Source organism: Misgurnus anguillicaudatus, chromosome 12, assembly GCF_027580225.2.
Source record: "Misgurnus anguillicaudatus chromosome 12, ASM2758022v2, whole genome shotgun sequence".
Lineage (NCBI taxonomy): Eukaryota > Metazoa > Chordata > Actinopteri > Cypriniformes > Cobitidae > Misgurnus > Misgurnus anguillicaudatus.
This window is the reverse complement of record NC_073348.2, coordinates 32,579,444-32,598,890: the sequence shown is the minus strand read 5'-3', so window position 1 is coordinate 32,598,890 and position 19,447 is coordinate 32,579,444. Positions and strand designations below refer to the sequence as shown.

Sequence of the window (19,447 nt, the reverse complement as noted above, 5' to 3'; positions counted from 1 at the left end):
ATAAAATACAAAATACAAGATTTCAGTCAAAAAATAAATCTATTCACATTGATCAGACCCTCCACAACTTTTCCTTTTTTTTTATTTGTCACACTCATGATAAAAACTTTTAAAATATACAAAAATAAAATAAGACAACACGTTTGATTTAAGTGCTTTGAGTATTCCAGACTCAATCATTTCATTTTATACACAGTAAGATAATGGTTACAGCCCTAAACCATCGCATGTGTTTTGGTGTCTTGTTGTTTCCTATATTAATAATATGTCTGTCAAAGTTTTTTGTTGCAGTGACAAGTGCCATATTTAAATCCGCAGATTAAAGTGCTTCATTCGAAGGTGGTTTCCCAGACAGGGTTTAGCGTAAGCCAGGACTAGACATTAGTTTCATTAGTTTTAACAAACATGCCTTGCTAAAAAAAAGATTACTTTAAGGCAAAATAAAGGGCACTGATGTATTTTAAGATATGTCAGTTTTCAGTTTGGACAGCTCTTACATTTATTTTAGTCTAGGATTCGTTTAATCCCTGTATAGGAAACCACCCCTTGAAGTATAAATATAAATGCTTTTTGTTGAATATACTACAACACACAATACTTTATGTAAAGGTAAAATGCAATATGCAACAGTATCAGACCATACTTCATACACACTTTGCACACCTGTGCAGGTAAGAGTGATTGTGGCTACTATCAGTGTGTTCAATATGATCTTTTCCTCAGGTGCTTGTTACTGATCTCGTTCAATACCACATCTGAGGGGTTCTCTTCAGACGCTGTTATTATCGTATCATCATATGGGTTACCTAGAGTTGTAGATAGACAAACAGGTTAATGCAAATTTAATACTTACAATAACTTAAACATTTATTCACTTCTTGTTTGAAATAAGACACCCGTTGTTTTTAAATCTTAAACCGTTTTACTTTCTGAATGAACATCAAGGTGTTGTTGTGAATGTTTTTTTGTGGATCAGGCTATCTGAACCAATTTGTGTTTTTGTTACCCCGTAAATCTTCTTAAAGGGGTCATTTCACAGTTTTTTTGTGATTGTTGATGGCAAAAATCGTTGATCTTGCAGCACGTTTCCTTAAAAAAATGCTTTGGAATTGTATGCAATTTTATGCAATTTTATGCGTTGAAATTGCGGGAACTTGCAAAAACTGTTTGCAGCTTTTTAATGTTGTTCACGTCATATATATCACATAATAACGTTCCCATGGCAACAGAGGACATGGCTGCGCTTGGGTGAGGTAAATGCAACATTTTTCAACTTTCTGCTAAGATATATGTATATATGAGTTTTGCAACGAAAATGCGGGGATTATTATGAAATCATGCAAGCCCCGCATATTTTGCAAACGGAAATCTGCAATTTATGCTGCGAAAGTGCAGCGTATTTGGAAAAAATGCATCCCCCGCATAAACGACTTTGGCTGATGATGCATTGAATCATGCAATCGCATAATCACGTTTTTCTGGAGGGACTGTCAAAATACCATAGACAATTTATTATAGCAAATTAAAATTGCCAATTTTATAGATGTGAGCCAAAAATGTGACGTTTATGGGTCCTTTTAAATGCAAATGAGTTGATCTCTGCACTAAATGGCAGTGCAGTGGTTGGATAGTGCAGATTAAGGGGCGATATTTTCCCCTTCTGACATCACAAGGGGAGCCAGATTTCAATGACCTATTTTTCTACATGCTTGCAGAGATGTTTTACCAAAACTAAGTTACTTGGTCGTTCTTTTACACATTTTCTTGGTTGATAAAAGCACTGGGGATCCAATTCTAGCATTTAAACATGGAAAAAGTCCCTTTTAAGCAATGAATCAGGAAGTGGGCATGGATTGTACCAGGCCACACAATGAGCGTTTCTCAATGTCAAGGAAGGATCCTGGGAAGCCAGAAATTCGAGGATGCTACATCATCGACATCCGTCAAAGGACTGTTCCAATGTCAAGGATCCTCGGAATTTCCACCAAGGACTGAGTCCTTCATTCGAAAAATTTCCCATATACAGGCAATCCTATGCGCGCAGCGCCAAAAGCACACCTTTTACTGACGTAATGACGCAATGACATGCACTTGCTAGCCTGTTCCATTTACGTGTTATCCGATGCTAACGAGGAGCCTCGCCTAGCCTCTGAAGGAAGTGACTTAGAAAGACTAGTCCTGCCAAGGAAGTATTCTTGACATTGAGAAAGGCCCAGTGTCCTGACAGATGAAGCCCAAACATTTTGATCGCCCCCTAGTGGCTGGCTGCAGTATAGGTCATAAACCCTGCGCTCTCCATGTAGAATAGACGAATAAAACATGAATCAAACTTAAAAATCAAATTACAAATAAATTTTCCAAATGCCGATTTCTGTTATTTTAGTTATATTTTCTTACGTTGATATAAAGTGTTCTTTATTTTAAAAAGTTTGGTTATTCAATGCTTTTAAAAAGGGAAGTGACACCTTGATTTGTGTGTCAGTGATTGAGTCAAACAGGAAAATGGGCGGGGCCTTTCTCATTTGGAAGGCTGCAGCCTCCGGAGGTTGCATTTGTAGGCTGCTTACACCATCTTATTTCAGAATATTAACAATTATAAAGTTGACTATTATTCTTAGTTAATCATAAATTGTTGTAATATGCTTATGTCTTGCCAATGTAATGGTCAGTTAACTTAAATAAACCAGGTTTGATGACGTATGCAACCTGCATATGCGACCTCTGGAGGCCGCAGCCTTCCGATTGAGAAAGGCCTAAACAGTACTAAACAGTAGTCAAAATTAGATTTAGTATGTCCCATCTCTGCTAAAGTAATCAAATGTCCATACTTTCTCATAATGAAATCAGTACTTTTAGGGCATAGGAGAAGGCTGTACTATCAATAAAGTTTTATTTAGCATCACCTGCCGTATGGGAATTTCCGTTAATAAACACATAGTATGCAGTCAAAACACAGAAGTAAAGCCAGTTTAGCAGGTAATACTCACCAATGCCCATATGCGCATCAGCAACGCTGTCATTGTTTAGGAAAGACGAGCTGGAGTTGTTGGACTGGGCTGAGGAAGGTCTTTTCTTGGTAGTTTTTTTAATCTTCTGAGTTTGTGTGTGACTCCAATCTGTCGTGCAAAATAAAGCAGTGTGGTGGTAAGTTTGGTAAACATATCACAAAAGCCAAGTCAGTCACACATCCGCACGAGCATACGAAGCCATCATACCTGAATGTTCTGGTAGCCTTAGTTTTCCGCAACACAGGTATGCTCTCCATTGTCGTCTGACATTTTCTTTCATTGCACAGTGAAAGATAAAGATGAAAAGTCCTGCATGGGACAAAAACGTACTGTCAACATTCCATGTAGTGTCAACATTCCATCAACACAGGTTGCTAAAAATAAACCTGGACAAGCGATTATATCACTGATTCGACGAAGAAGCTCTGACGTTGTGAACTACGTAATGTGAAACCAAGTTCAGTCACGAGTGAGAAAGCAACAATACAGATACTGTAGCCTCTGTCAAAATTGATTTCGATCACAATTGCGACAGAATAATGGAACATTGTAAACATATCAGAAATGCTTGCAGCTTAAGGCGTAGCAAATTAAAAACATAATACATGAATTGTGGTTCTTTATCGTTTGCCTATTTTGAAAAGAAAAAACATTGTTTAGTAAAAAAAAAAAAATGTTGACACTTAATAATGGAACCAAATTGGCATCCCCTGTTGATAATGTAGTGCAATTTCAATGTAATGCGCTACCATTTAAATAACAGGAATACTTTGTCTTTTTTTTGCAATTTTGCCTTTTTATTTTAACAGTGAGTGAGGAGAGGACATGAAAGTACAGGGAGAAGAGAGGGGTATGGGATCTGCAAATGACCACGAGCCGGGCGGGAATTGAACTCGGGGTGCCGAAAGTGCAAAAGCACCAAATGTTGGAGCGCTGCCCACTACACCATCGGCTTCAACAACTTTGTCTTTAAAGGGATAGTTCACCCAAAAAAATGAAAATGATTTACTCATTATTTACTGTTGTTCTAAACCTCTATTCTAAATCAGTATTTGTTTTTCCTACTATGGATGTCAATGGGTACCGTCAACTGTGTGCTTCCCATCATTTATCAAAATGTCTTTTTTGTGTTCAACAACAAAAAAATTAACTCATACTGATTTGGAAAAAACATGAATAATCACATTTTTAATTTTAGGGTGAACCAGCACTTTAAGAATGGTATAGGGCATATGTGACCCCAGGTGCGTCACTGGCAATTTTGGGCCCTTAGAAATAATATGATATTGGGCCCTCTACCACACCCATGTTACTACTAATAAAAATGATATTTGGGGGCCCCAATAGTGCATGGGCGCTTAGAATTGCCCTACCTCAGTCCCCCTTAGTGTCGCCCCTGTGTGACCCTCTCTGTGAAAAACCCATCTAAACTTTTTTTGTGATTTACAATTATATACATAATGTCAGAAGAAAATTCTGTGAAAATACAACCTTGATTTCTTTAATATTGACTGAAAAAGTTCATTTAAATCAACTATTAAAGGAAAACACCACCGTTTTTAAACATTTCACTCTGTTCCCACCTCAACCCAGACAAATCAATACATACCCATCCCTTTTCAATGCATGCACTTTATCTTTGCACAGCGCATTGTGAATGTGTTAGCATTTAGCCTAGCTCCATTTATTCCTTAGGATCCAAACTAGAGCCCGACTGATTTTATCCGTTTAAAAAATCGCCACGTTTTATTTTGTGCCACCATACTTACTTGTGTAACAACTCATTAGAGCCCTGCACGGGCCAAAAATTCCAGCCCTAATTAAATATTAATATGACGTTGATTTTTGTTTTTATTCATTTATATGCACAAAACTTATCAACAAAACATCGATTAAAATTAATAGACAAATTATATGAAACGAAATTCATTTTAAATAATCAAGAAAACTTAAATTAAACTCGAAAATAATGTTTTACCCATTACAATTCTCCCTTAAAATTACGGTCTATCTTTCGTAATAAGCTAAATAAATTTAAACAAAACAACAACAACATTACAACAATATTCAAACCTAACAATACTCAAACATAAATATAAAACAGACATTACCTATAAGGATACATAAAACAATCTGATATAGCGTTTATAATAGCTGGTTGGTATAGATGTTTACTATTTTTGGCAAAACCTCCGTTGCAAACCTCCATTTACCTGAATAAAAATAATTTTTACTTTGAAAATGATGCGCTGTCACATTAACATGAGCTGTTCGTTTACATAAGACTCCATCTACGTTCATTTACACTGCAGCGCAACGTCTTGAGTTCTCAAACTAAAACAGGGTCTGCAGCTTTTGCGAACGAATCCGCTTATGAGGGTCAAAAATGGTGGTGTGTAAATGAAAGGCGTAAACGTAGCAAAAGTAACGTTTAAAGGATAAACCCATTAATGTAAGCCTCAGATGCGCGCTGTCTCTGCTACACACGCAAACACACACACAATGAGGAGAGATGTTAAAATAAGCCCGAGCCCGACCCAAACGGGCCCCGACGGGCTTGCAGGGCTCTACAACTCATGTAACAGTCTTTAAACAGGGAAAACATGGAAGTGTTTGGTGGCTTCTAAATTCATCCTTGTTTGGATCCTAAGGAATGAATGGGGCTAGACTAAATGCTAACACATTCACGACGCACTGTGCAAAGATGAAGTGCACGAATTTTAAAAAAATAGGTATGTATTAATTTGTCTAAGCTGAGGTAAGAACATAATAAAATATTGAAAAACGGCGGTGCTTTCCCCTAAAATAACCCGTAATGCTCCTAAACTCACAATTAGATTATGAGATCTTTGGAACCTACCTTGAAAAGTGTTGAAAATGGCAAACAGGTACATAAAGGCAAGGTTAACTGGGCCCCAAGCGAAGAAAGCGAAGCCCCAGGTGATGCCCAGAAGCACAGTGAGTCCGGCTACACTGCGCAATTCCTGCCAGGAACTACGGTTCTGCACGTTTTGAGGATTCTGTCTTTTAATGCGACACAACTGGACCAATACCACGATAAACATGGCGAAGTTTATCAAGAAGACAATGCAGAAGTATACGACCACAGCAACATAGAAAACAATGTCGTTGGTGATCCAACAACTGTAGGGGTGAAAAAACACAAAAATACAGCATTTAAAAATCTGTTAATGTTACAAAGATGGAACTTTTTTATAAATATAAATTATTACTTACAAATAATCTGTGGTGCCATCTATAAATTTTGCATATGACACCAAGCCATAGTTATTGCCGATCTTGTTAGTAGCAATAACGATTATGACTACAATAAGCGGAATACCTTTAAAAGAAATCATATAAAACAATATAAATTTCCCAAACTCTAATCAACAAGTGCTGGTGAAATTCAAAATATACAGCAATTCATCCACTTACCCCATCCAGCAAATCCTATCTTGAGCATAAAGCGAGAGACATAGGTGTTGAACACTTTAACAATGGCCAGATACATGTGGACCGCCTCCATGGCCATCCAGGTGAAGGATGCTAGAAGGAAGTAGTGCAGAAAGAAAGCGGTGGAGATGCAAAGGCCATTAACATCCTGGTACTGAGCCAGCCACGGGTCTATTAGAAACACCAGGTTCAGCAGCAGCAGGGCCAAACACAGGTGAATAAGGATTTTAGATGGGATATCTTTGCGCAGTTTTCTGTACAGAGATAAAACAAGAAAGAAATATTGTGAGTGTGAAAAAATGTAGCCGGTAAAGTACTCATAATTGGTTAGAAGGATCCATACTCGAACGCTAGATATGTGAGCAGAGTGATTGACAGGAAAATAGCCGAGATGCCACAGCCGATATACGTTATGTATGTCAGGATTGTGTTTTGAAGCGGATCTATGGGAGTCTTGGAAATGTCCTGTTGTGCAAGATTAAAACAGACATTTCAATTATAACATCCCAAAGAATACCGTCACATAAACATGAAAACGTCAGGTGTGGTAAACGCTCAGCAACTCACAAGCAGAATACCGAAGCTGGTGAGATGGTTACAGCTGCACTGTGTTTCAAGAGCAGATGAGTTAACCGTATGGCACCCATCAGACTTCCAGCCACCCGCACCACCTGCGATCAGAACGACAAGGGTTAAACCAGTAAACCAAACTTAAAGTATGTTGATATAAAAAACTTTACAATACAATTTACCGTTTAAGCCCAAGTCCCAGAATACACATTTCACAGATATTGTGACATTTTGTTTCTGTAAAAAAAAATTAGACGAAATAACAAAATTGTAATTATTTAGATGCACAATATTGCATACTGTGTTTCATTCGTTCTTAGTGATGAAGTAGTGAATTACTTTTGTTTTAGGTATTATGTCCGGGTTCTGTGTATTTTTAAATGTTATCGTCACATTCTTCTGTAAATTGGAGATGCTCAGATTACTAACGCTGGTACTGAGAATCCCACTGATTAGTTTGCGGTTAAGTCCATCAAGTCTCTTATCCTACAAAAAGTAAAAAAACAGCTATTAATATTATTAACATTACATGAAGTATTCAAAATACAGCTTCTCAACAGAAATCAAACAAAAACAATAATTTATCTATCAAGGCTCAGACCTGGAAGAAGGTGTCCTTTTGGTAGAAGTTAAACTGCACTCTGGATGCGAGCTGCTGGTCCTGTGGGCTGAGGTTCTGTGTCAGGGATGCTGGAAGAGTGATTGAGCCCAGAGAGGTGGACTGAGTAGGATCCACAACATCTCTATTGGAGTCACTACGGACCTAAAGTATCAAACATGACATCACTAATTCTGGTACACAGCAGTCATAAACCTCAAAACGTGTACAGTAGTGGCCCAACAAAACCTGCTGTAGTGAAATCATTATTAAAGCTTGTAATATGGCAGTAATTTGAAGAGATATAATTTTCTCAACCTCATGTTGTTCTAAAACTGTATGAATTTCTTTTTTCTGATGAACACAAAAGAAGATATTTTAGCATAGCTTAGCACAATCTATTGAATCTGATTAGACCATTAGCATCATGCTAAAAAAAATAACCAAAGTGTTTCTATAATTTTCCTTTTTAAAACTTGATTCTTCTGTAGTTACATTGTGTATAGGGATGCACCGATATGGAAATTTTGGCCGATACCGATAACCGATAACTCTTTATATTTGGGGGCCGATAACCGATAATATTAAAAATAAGCATTTATCGGCCGATAACGATATGTCGGCCGATATATTGTGCATCCCTTATTGTGTACTAAGACCGACGGAAAATTAAAAGTAGCAATTTTCTAGGCCAATATGTCTAGGAACTATACTCTCATTCTGGCGTCATAATCAAGGACTTTGGTGCCGTAACATGGCTGCAGGAGGCGCAATGATATTACACACTGCCCGAAAATAGTACCCTGCAATTAAAAGTTGCCATGGGGACTATTTCAGCATTTAGCGTGATGCTAATGGTCTAATCAGATTCAATGGATTGTGCTTAGCTATGCTAAAAGTGATACTGCCAGACCCGGAGATCAGCTGAATGGATTCCAAAACGGTAAAAATCAAATGTTTAACTCTAGGGGAGCTGAAAAATAAGCATACCTTCCAAAAAAGTGGAATGTCCATTTAAATTTACCGCACAGAATATGGAATGAAGATTCGTTCTGAAACCTAGGCATAACATTATAAGAAAGCTAAGGTTTGTGTATCTATGGTTGTTTAATATTTTTGTGTTCACACATTTGTGCATACATGCATTAAATGGCTAAATCGTTTGGGGAAATATATGGCAACTTCCAAACTTCTGTATTTCGCAAGCAACACACATTACACTCCAAACACTTATTTTAAATAAGCGCCCCTAGGATGAGCAGTCACGAGCCGCCACTGCATTATAGTCTGTATGATGAATGAGATGTTACCTGCAGGTTGGAGGAGTCACTTATGGAGAAGGACGTCATCTCAAAATTGGTCCCATTGACTTTTTTCACAGCCAGAGCCAGCGATGATGTAATTAATTTCTCACTCTCTCCTGATACAACCAGTTTAAGACCCACTGTGTCCACAAGCCCATTGGCCATTGTAATCAGATGTAAACACTTAATATGTATTACTGTATGCTGATAGTTAGGTTAAAGGCGGAGTGCACAATGTTTGAAAACCGCTTTGGAAACGGAGACGGGCCGACTACCAAAACACACTTGTAGCCAATCAGCAGTAAGGGGCGTGTCTACTAACATCCTTGCCGGGGTTGCGTATGTGTGGGGCGGGTCTTTTAAAAGAAGTTCCAGATTCTATTGGGGTAGGGGCGTGTTTGTTTAGGTGATTTCAAATATCAACATTGGCTTTCAAACATTGTGCACTCCGCCTTTAACAATGCTAAAAGGGATAGTTCACCCAAAAATGAAAATTCTGTCACATTTACTCACTCTAATGTTGTTACAAACCTGTATATATTTCTTTGTTCTAATGAACACAACGGAAAATATTTTGAGGAATGTTTGTAACCAAACTGATCAAAAGCCCCATTGACTTCCATAGTAGGAAAAAAACAATACTATGGAGGTTAATGAAGCTTCTGATCGAAACCTTACTCAAATTCACCTCAAATTCTGAATCTAACATAAAAAAAATATTTTTGCATGTGAATTCTTAGCCTCACATTCTAATATGCAGGAACAAGATCACAAAATAACTACAAAACTGGTCACAGATCTGCCTTTCCGAAGGGATAATTTCTGCTCACCTCTTGGAGAAATTAAACATTACATCTGCAGGAACATCGAGCAGGTTGTTCACAATACCGACTGAAGTGTTTGCCAGACCCATACTGACATTGGGTCCAGAGAGGAGCTTCTCCAGCTGAGATATGATTAAGTCTACTTGGCTGGAGTTTAAAGATGAAGCATTTGCAGTCATCTTCAACAGTCCTTCTGCATCTACTGATGTGTTTGTAGACAATAAATCAAGAGAAGACAGGAAGAGACAACATTATATGTGGGGCCATTGCTAAAATGATTTTAAAATAAATGGTTTTGTGTTTTTTGTAAGCTGCAATAATCATAAAGTGTTTTAAATGTAAGAAGATCTCATTAAACCTCTCACAAACATGCCTTTCGCCACAAAATAAAAAAGCATATAGAAAACACCGTTTATTTTTAGGATTATTGTATATCGAGTGCGACATACCTGTGGTTTGGATGGTACAGCTGTCCTTCAGAAGTAAAGCTCCATTTAAGCTGCGAAAACAATAAATATAAAGTATTAGGAGAAATAAAAAAATGTGCATACTGTATTGGTAAATGTAAATTTTAAAGACTTTGCTATTTTACATCACGTATGGTACATTATGTGTGCAAATGCATTGAGATACAAGGGCAGATATACTAACCAGTTAACAAGAGACATTGAATTGTTGTTGTTGTTGCTGCAGAACTCATCAAAGCTTGTTGAACTTTGTATCAAAGTAATAATTTGTCCCATAGTATCATTACTGCTCCAAGAGCACATAGCTGAACATCAATATAACCATGCCATTAGATAAAGAACAACATAACATAAGCATAAACATAACGTAACGTAACATAACATATGTATAATATTTTATGACACCCACCTACTCTGGTCACATCAGTGATGTGTATGTAGGCATTCTGCTGTTTAATGAGGGCTTCTATACTGAGCCTAAAACTACATGCATCAGTCAAGTCTGTTTGTAGTTTCACTATGACAGTACAATTCTGTAACCTGGAGAGAAAGTGGAGGACATGAATTAACCAGCAACTTTTACACAGTTAACCATTGATGCTACATGAGACTCACTTACGTTTCACCTGAACACTTAGCCACTCTGAAATCCTGCAGGCATCAAAATAACAAAAAGTAAGGAGATTTGGACCAACACAATCACTTGAAAAATATCTAAATATAAGGGAACATTCAGGTGTCTTACCGAATACATATTTACGAAATGTAGTAAAGCTTTACAATCAGATCTAAAATGCCGAAGAGAAAATGTCAACATTTGCAGAAACACAGTTATGTAATGATGTGTGAATATAATGATGAAAAACATACTTTTCGTCGCATGATGCTTCAAACAATTGATGAAGCTGCAAAAAAACAAATGCAATAAAAGGTTTACCAGTACTACAACTTACATGTAATTCAGATCATGATGTTATATTCAGATTCACACTGTACTTCTAGACACATTACTTACATACGGCTTCAAGTCCATTTCGTTCATGCTCACGTTTTCCAGAGTTACACTGTAATAGGCCTCTAAAATAGAGGAAGTTAGAAAAACAGAGTATTTTAAATCCTAAATTGTCATTTAAGTGCCTTATAGTCGGACCATTTATATTGTACTTCTGCTGCTCTTTACATAGTAGGTTTGTCTTACCTGAACTTTTGCAGTTTGATGAACAACTACAAGGTGTTTCGGTTGTTGCTTTAGGAGAAACAAAATAAAATAAATCTTATTGTATGAGTTATTAACACTATAAAGATATTATACACTTCACTTTATGACTGAGCATCTTAAAGGGACACTCCACTTTTTTGAAAATATTCAAATTTTTCAGCTCCCCTGGAGTTAATTTTTTTTATTTTTACAGTTTTGAAAACCATTCAGCTGATCTCTGGGTCTGGCGGTACCACTTTTTGCATAGCTTAGATAAATCCATTGAATTTGATTAGACCATTAGCATTACGCTAAAAAGAGTTTCAATATTTTTCCTATTTAAAACTTGACTCTTCTGTAGTTACATCGTGTACTAAGACCGACGGAAAATTAAAAGTTGTGATTTTCTTGGCCTATATGGCTAGGAACTAAACTTTCATTCTGGCGTAATAATCAAGGACTTTGCCGCCGTAACATGGCTGCAGCAGGTGTAGTGATATTACGCACTGCTTGAAAATAGTCCCCTTGGTTACTTTCAATAGCAGGGGACTATTTTCAGGTGCTGCGTAATATCATTGGTCATTTTTGAGTGTGATGCTAATGGTCTAATCAGATTCAATGGATTGTGCTAAGCTATGCTAAAAGTGGTACCGCTAGACCTGAAGATCAGCTGAATGGACTCCAAAACGGCAAAAATCAAATGCCCAACTCCAGGGGAGCTGGAAAACATCATATTTTCAAAAAAAGTGGAGTGTCCATTTAAATCTGAGAGGTCTAATTAAATTAAACTGTGCATTAAATTTTTCTAAATAAAGAATGAATGAAGACTTACGTGGATTCGAAGTACAGTTCTTCTGAATTTCCGACTGATTGCATTTCTGATGTACAGAAGTGTTTGAATTGAAACACATACCTTTTAAAAAAAGGATAACACATAAACCCCCACTGAAATCTTTATCACAAGTTGACTCTTTAAAAAGGTCATAATATACATTAAGGTACAGAATATGTATACATTTTGTACCTATATGTACCTTTGAGGTACTATTATGCACTCTTTGATAGCAATATGTATTTCTGAGGTATTATTATGAACTACTCAGGTACAAATGTGTACTTTTTGAAAATGTACAGCAACAGTTAACAGCTACAACAAAATCCACAAGATAGAAAAGACATGCAAGCTTGACATAAGGTGGGCTTGTTGTATTTTTGGCTGAAATATCTATACACAGATTTCAAGAAAAGAATAAGAGGAGAAATAAAAGAAGTCCACTTACCCACTTGCTCTATATCTCCCACCACATTGACATTGAATGAGTTGCTGGCTGTCAAAACTGTTTGTCTAATGCAGCAAACATTGGCAGGTCCACGCAGCTCTAGAAGAATCTCACATGTCCTATGAGAGCACACCACAAGAATAATGTTAGTGTGCCCTAAAGGAGAGGGCAGTTATATTATTCAACAAACAGGTTTTTAAATAAAAGTAAGGAAAATTTGACACTGACTTTGACAATAAAACTGTCTCATCACATGAGACACTTGTGTTCTGAAAATAAAAAATACAAACAAATGTTTCATTTATTAGATAAAACTGTGATAAAATAAATTTGTGTTGCTTTAAAAGACAACTGTACTTACTTCAACCAGGCTGGATTGGTTTTCTATTGTACTGCAGAACAGACAGTAGAAGATGGGTTTCATATATTATAGTTAAAACAGTCTTGTCTTTACAAATTACATATTCAAATACAATTCATATGTATTTCACGAGTTGGCTTATTTGCATGAATTCATACGAAGCGAATCATAAAAAAATGTACGAAAAAAAAAACAATAATGAAACCCCATGAATTAATATGAATTAGCCTCTTTGTATAATACATACGAATTTCCAGGAGATTATTTCTGGGTATAGATGAAAAATCCCACATGATCGACATGGTCTTGGATATTTGGGACTGTCTGCATACATTTGTGACAAACAATAGTCTCAGTCATACCTTGCGATTTTGTTGGAAGTATCATGTCCGATACAGTTGTCTAGGTTGTGTAGCTGAAAGTCAAATTGCAAATAATTTATCAATACATGCATACATATCCCTTGGTAGCATTAGTAATAAGTATTACAGACAGACATTAGCAAAGAAAAATCTAGGAAAAATTTCCCCTAATTTCCTTAGCTGTTGTAATATAATTCCATAATAACTTACCCATTCCTTAACATTTTCCGCATTTAGGGTTTGATCTGTTGTGTTTATTAGCATCCAGTAAAACTCTATCGTACAAAAACCACAAGTCAGTTTTATATTACTTGAATTTTACAGATAATGAGCCACGTTTAATTTTTAATACTTACTTTGATTGCAGCTTACAGAAAAGTTACAGGGTACAGGTGCTAAAATAAAAAAATAAATGAATTATATCAAATGGCAAAACATTTTATGGTATTTTTGGTACACACTGAAATGGAGAAAACTGTCTTTATATATCTTACTAGTTGCTGTTGTATTTGGTGCAGTTGCATTTGGTGCAGTTGCATTTGGTGCAGTTGCATTTGGTGTAGTTGCTGTTGTATTTGGTGCAGTTGCATTTGGTGCAGTTGCTGTTGTATTTGGTGCAGTTGCATTTGGTGCAGTTGCATTTGGGGCAGTTGCATTTGGTGCTGTTGCATTTGATGCTGTTGCATTTGGTGCAGTTGCATTTGGTGCTGTTGCATTTGGTGCTGTTGCATTTGGTGCTGTTGTATTTGGTGCAGTTGCATTTGGTGCAGTTGCATTTGGTGCAGTTGCATTTGGTGCAGTTGCATTTGGTGCTGTTGCATTTGGTGCTGTTGCAGTTGGTGCAGTTGCATTTGGTCCAGCTGTTGTTATTTTTGGTGCAGTTGCTGTTGTATTTGTTGCAGTTGCATTTGGTGCAGTTGCATTTGGTGCTGTTGTATTTGGTGCAGTTGCATTTGGTGCAGTTGCATTTGGTGCAGTTGCGTTGTTGTATTTGGTGCAGTTGCATTTGGTGCAGTTGTTGTAATTTTTGGTGCAGTTGTTGTCATATTTGGTGCAGTTGCATTTGGTGCAGTTGCATTTGTTGCTGCAGTTGTTGTTGTTGTTGTTGCTGCAGTTGTTGTTGTTGTTGCTGCAGTTGTTGTTGTTGCTGCTGCAGTTGTTGTTGTTGTCTGCAGTTGTTGTTGTTGTTGTTGTTGTTGTTGCTGCAGTTGTTGTTGTTGTTGTTGTTGTTGCTGCTGCTGCAGTTGTTGTTGTTGCTGCTGCAGTTGCTGTTTTTGCTGCTGCAGTTGTTGTTGTTGCTGCTGTTGTTGATGGTGGTGGTGCTGCTGTAGATGATGTTGTAGCTGCAGCAGTTGTTGGCATTGACAAATTGTTAAATGATGTATTGTTGAAAAATGAAGTAGGATAGAGTGCCAAAAGACACAACTTACCCAGCACCAGAGGCAAGTTGTGCCATGAGACTTTTCCCAAAAGCTATATTTCTGAAACAAATTATTTCAGACCCAATGTTATTGTTCTCAGGGATGCACCACATCCTTAAATATACGTGCATCCTTAAGTTGATGGCATTACTGATATGGCCTCACTTCCTCACTTTAAAGTCACTTTGAGTAAAAACTGGCACAACTCACCCCACTTTTCTCTATTTATTGACCATTTGTGTCACCCAAACATTGTCATGGATTATCATGGTTTGTGCAAAACCTGATGCTCTATAAAATGATCTGAGATGATCAAAAGTCCCCAAGAGTAACTTATGTTATTAATGGATCTAGTGACATCTAAAGGGAGAGACCATGGTCAATGTAAAAAAATATCTTATATATTGTACATCACCACAATATTTCTCTGTTTCAAATTCTTATAATCTTAAAATTTTCAGTTTATTTCCAGGTGTAAATTAGATTTGAACATAACTTTGGGATCCCACTGCTATAAACATACTTCCATACTCCATCTGTTTTTTTCGGCCATATTTGTGAGATAAGATTATGTATGTGTGTGGGAATGAAGTAAATATCTGAAGTAATTTATTGTACAGTGTTCCTTTAGTAGTAGTGAATGTGAGTCATTAAACAGATGGTCCGCAAATAACTTGTCATACAGTAACCTAAACCAACAATAGAAATATGCTCCAGAAAACTTGCTTGACATTTAGTCTGGCACAAAACAAAAAGCCATTTTGTAAGATATTGATGAATCAGTAAACTAGGCAGACAGCAATAAAGAGACCAAGACAGACACAGAGTACAAAAAAGGTTGCATTTGGGAATAACTAAAAGAAAGTAGTTTTTCTTATCGTTTAAAAAAATTGACAAATACGACATAATAAACATTTACATTTTAAAAAGTTGTTGTAGGAGATAGTGAGTGCCAGTTTTTACTTAAAGTGACTTTAAAGTGAGGCCATGATGCCTTCAACTTAAGGATGTACATATATTTCAGGATGTGGTGCATCCCTGAGAACAATAACTTTGGGTCTGAAATAAATTGTTTCCGAAATATAGCTCCTGGTGAAAAAGTGGTCTCATGCCACTACCCGCCCCTGATGTGGGGTAAGTGCCTTTCGGGGAAATAAGTTGGGGTAAATTGTGCCAGTAATTTCTGAAGTAAAACAGTATTTTAATGATATGATCTGTAGTGCTATATTAAAGGGACATTTCACTTTTTTTAAATTGTCTCATTTTCCAGCTTCCCTAGAGTAAAACATTTGATTTTTACTGTTTTGGAATCCATTCAGCTGATCTACGGGTCTGGCGCTACCACTTCTAGCATGACCCAGCACAATCCATTGAATCAGATCAGACCATTAGCATTGCGCTAGAAAATCACAACTTTTAATTTTTTGTTGATCTTAGTACATGATGTAACTACAGAAGAGTCAAGTTTTAAATAGGAGAAATATCGAAACTCTTTGCTTATTTTTTAGCGCAATGCTAATGCTAAAAGTGGTACCGCCAGACCACATGCCATGTGTCTTGCTGCGTCCGAAATCGCCTACTACCATACTATATAGTATGCAAAAAGCACTACTTTGCCTACTATATAGTATGGAAGTTGACGGTTTCGGACGCAGCATCTCTCTTTTTTGAGGATGAGTAAAATTGATGGCTTTTCAAAATTATGTGGTCAAATGACCAATTTCTTTTATGGTTTTCCAGAATCAAGGGGTGGAACTACTTCCCCCCTGGCACAAATCACCCCACTCTCCCCTAAGAAATTTAGCACGTTTTCTAATTTTGTATTATATAAAAGTATTTTCACTACAGTTTCAGACTTTTGAATCCCGCTGTATTGCAAAATACAGGTTATTAGGAACTAAGAAGGATTACAGAAGCTATTGTTTAATGTTACTACATGTGCAAATAGACTTTATAATCTTGATAATCTACATTTGTCCGATCTAACCTCACATTCAGAACAATAGGTGAGCAAACATGACAGAAAGTTGCACAATATAACATTAACAGGCGTGTCAAATACAGTGAAAGCTGTGTCAGACCTCACCTGAAAAGAACTGCAGGAACAGGATCAGAACAAACACATAATCCAGAGATCTCCAGTGTCCAAAGCTCTGTCTGCCCATGGTCGCCATCCTTCTGAAACAAATCAAGGAAAAAAACAAATTGTAAAGTGTTGAGACAAAAAAATTGAAAACTGTCATAAATGTAGCTACAGTGTTTGTCATGATGTCAAGGCAGGAACACAATTTAATTTATATTCTAATACAATTTTAATATGTCTAGATGATTAATATATTTTAGAAGGGCAGCACTTCGGGGCAGATCACAAAATATTACTTAATACTCTGCCTCTGACTGAAAGCATTTTACAGTTTTTGCTGAAAATCCATCACAAAATATCTTAAACCAACTTAAAAGGGTTTGTTAGTCTGATTTAAGTAAAAACATTACAGCCAACCAGGCTGGAAAACCAGCTAGACCAGCTAAGCACTAGCCTGGCCATACCAGAAAACCGACTAGTTACAGTAAGACCAGCAATCCATGGTAGGCTGGTTTAAGATGGGGTTTTGCAGCAAAGGTATTATGCACTTTTGCCATGCAAGTGACATTGAAATCCACATCTTATGTACAATACAGAAAAGCTAGTATTATCAGTTATTAGACATTAAGAAAAGTTATACTGGTGAATAGCTAACTTACAGTAGTAACTAACCATATGTGGCACATTTTTCCTAAGGTGTTCCTCATTACTGTTTTAATGAAATATAATACACTACAATTCCAATTTTCTGCAAAACCCTTGACTAAAATGCTTCCTGTGATCTTATTTTTTATTTTATTTTTTTGAAAGTGTATGAAGCTTTTATTCACAAAAATATATTTGTGCCAAAAATATTTTTTATTAGAAAATAAAAATGTAATTAAAAAAGTTTTTGAAATGGATAATGGTTTAAATAATATTGAAACGGCAGCAAGTGTGAGCCAATAATAAATTGATTACAATATTGCTAATTCTTGGCACAGAATTGCAATTCTTGGCATCATAAACACAGTTTCTATTTCTTTAATGCTTTTAGTCACAATCTTGGTCACATTTTTTTTGTATTTCATGTATAAATCTTTAAAGGAGTGATTACGTATTTTCCAAATTTGCATTTGCCATATTCAGATTGTATCTTTGCTGTATTATCTGGTGAACTGGTTTAGTATGATACAACCAAAATATCAGTGCTATACAACTAATATTACCAGAAAATATTCACAATAAATTGTATAAAACTGTATAGAGTTTATAACTGTAAACTTAACTACTATTTTACTATGAATACATAACACACCGTCTGTACTTACATCCTATACAGTCAGACGCTCTATCGTTTCCAATCAAAGCAGCGGAGCTAACATTAACAAACACAATTCACATAAAAAATTAACACAATTGTACTTAAAAGAAACTAATTGTAGTTAACTTAACATCACATACCTTGATGACGAGTACAGGTGTCTAGACAAACGGTTGTGTTTCACATCTTCACTCATACAGACGCGCCGAACCATCGACGTACAATATCTCCACTTATTATAAGATAACCTTTTTGACTTAGTACGCTTTTCCACAGAATATCCACAACCAGTTTACTCAAATGTGTCCCACACTTAAACAAAAACTATAAAATAGAAAAAAGCTGTTTTACTAAAGCGATGTGGTTTTGACGTCTTAACAAATCACTTGAATACTGGAATTCGTCATTGGCGCTATCATTGAGTTATGTGCGCCGCCCACTTTAACTCAAAACTCCAACACCAACACACCCAACAACTTCAGAAGCACAGGCAGCCCTCATACTTTAGTAAACCATCTTTAAACTAGGTGGAATTCAGGTTGATATAGATACTTGACAGTCAAAAATATTTTGAAGCTGTCAATTCATTTCATTACAGAAAGGTATTGTGGTTTAAATTTGGGACCATAGAAAAGGTTAAAAAAATGACATAAGGTTTGGTTCGATTATAACATATATAGAAACACATAAACTATCTATTTTGTGAAATATATTTTTGTTGTGGTTTCATAACTCTTGTAAATGTACTCCATGGACAAACAGGTAAATCTGCTTTTCACACGCAGAGCTTTTATTTCTTTGGAATGTATACAGACATTTTTACGTCAGCTCATGTTGTCCCACCCATACCTGCATCATAACTGCGAATTTGTACACCTGTTTTTTTTTCAAGCACTAGGCAGGTGGGGTTTTATCAACTTTGCTTTCTCGTGCTGTTTGGGCTGTCTCCATGGGAACAAGCTTTAAACCCATTTTATTTTAATTTACACAATGACAAATACATTCTTCTTTAATTCTTCATTGTAATTTCCATGCTTCTAATTCCAAATCCTAAGTTGATCTGTTGGAAGGGGAACACTCCATTTTTGCTTAGCACTGCAATCCTAAAAAATAAGTGTAAAAATCAATACATTTGAACCAATGGATCGATGAAAAAAGAAACAATTTAAAGCTTTAAATAACATTACTGTACCAGTTCCTCACATGTCCCTG

General features: G+C 36.4%; 1 protein-coding gene across 1 annotated transcript; it reads right to left on the bottom strand.

Annotated features, from left to right (window-relative positions):
• Positions 1-65: 65 nt before the first annotated feature.
• LOC129446760 (adhesion G-protein coupled receptor G2) lies at positions 66-14,434 on the bottom strand. The gene is made up of 24 exons (XM_073873711.1): positions 13,923-14,434; positions 13,785-13,795; positions 13,639-13,703; positions 13,429-13,481; positions 12,706-12,824; positions 12,258-12,338; positions 11,426-11,473; positions 11,247-11,304; positions 10,637-10,767; positions 10,412-10,532; positions 10,210-10,259; positions 9,767-9,980; positions 8,943-9,099; positions 7,636-7,797; positions 7,374-7,520; positions 7,217-7,271; positions 7,032-7,135; positions 6,808-6,929; positions 6,447-6,718; positions 6,246-6,351; positions 5,869-6,152; positions 3,216-3,317; positions 2,988-3,116; positions 66-806 (listed from the first exon to the last, which is right to left on the bottom strand). The coding sequence occupies exons 1-24, from the start codon at positions 14,432-14,434 to the stop codon at positions 703-705; spliced, it is 3,207 nt and encodes a 1,068-aa protein (XP_073729812.1). The 3' UTR covers positions 66-702.
• Between the last annotated feature and the right edge of the window lie 5,013 nt (positions 14,435-19,447).

Excerpts from the sequence above, each read along its gene's own strand:
- LOC129446760 (XM_073873711.1), bottom strand. The coding sequence starts at position 14,434 with ATGCAACTGCACCAAATACAACAACGCAACTGCACCAAATGCAACTGC. Across the intron at positions 10,260-10,411 it reads TCAATGTCTCTTGTTAACTG|CTTAAATGGAGCTTTACTTC; the intron begins GTTAGTATATCT and ends TTGTTTTCGCAG. Across the intron at positions 7,798-8,942 it reads GTGACTCCTCCAACCTGCAG|GTCCGTAGTGACTCCAATAG; the intron begins GTAACATCTCAT and ends TTGATACTTTAG.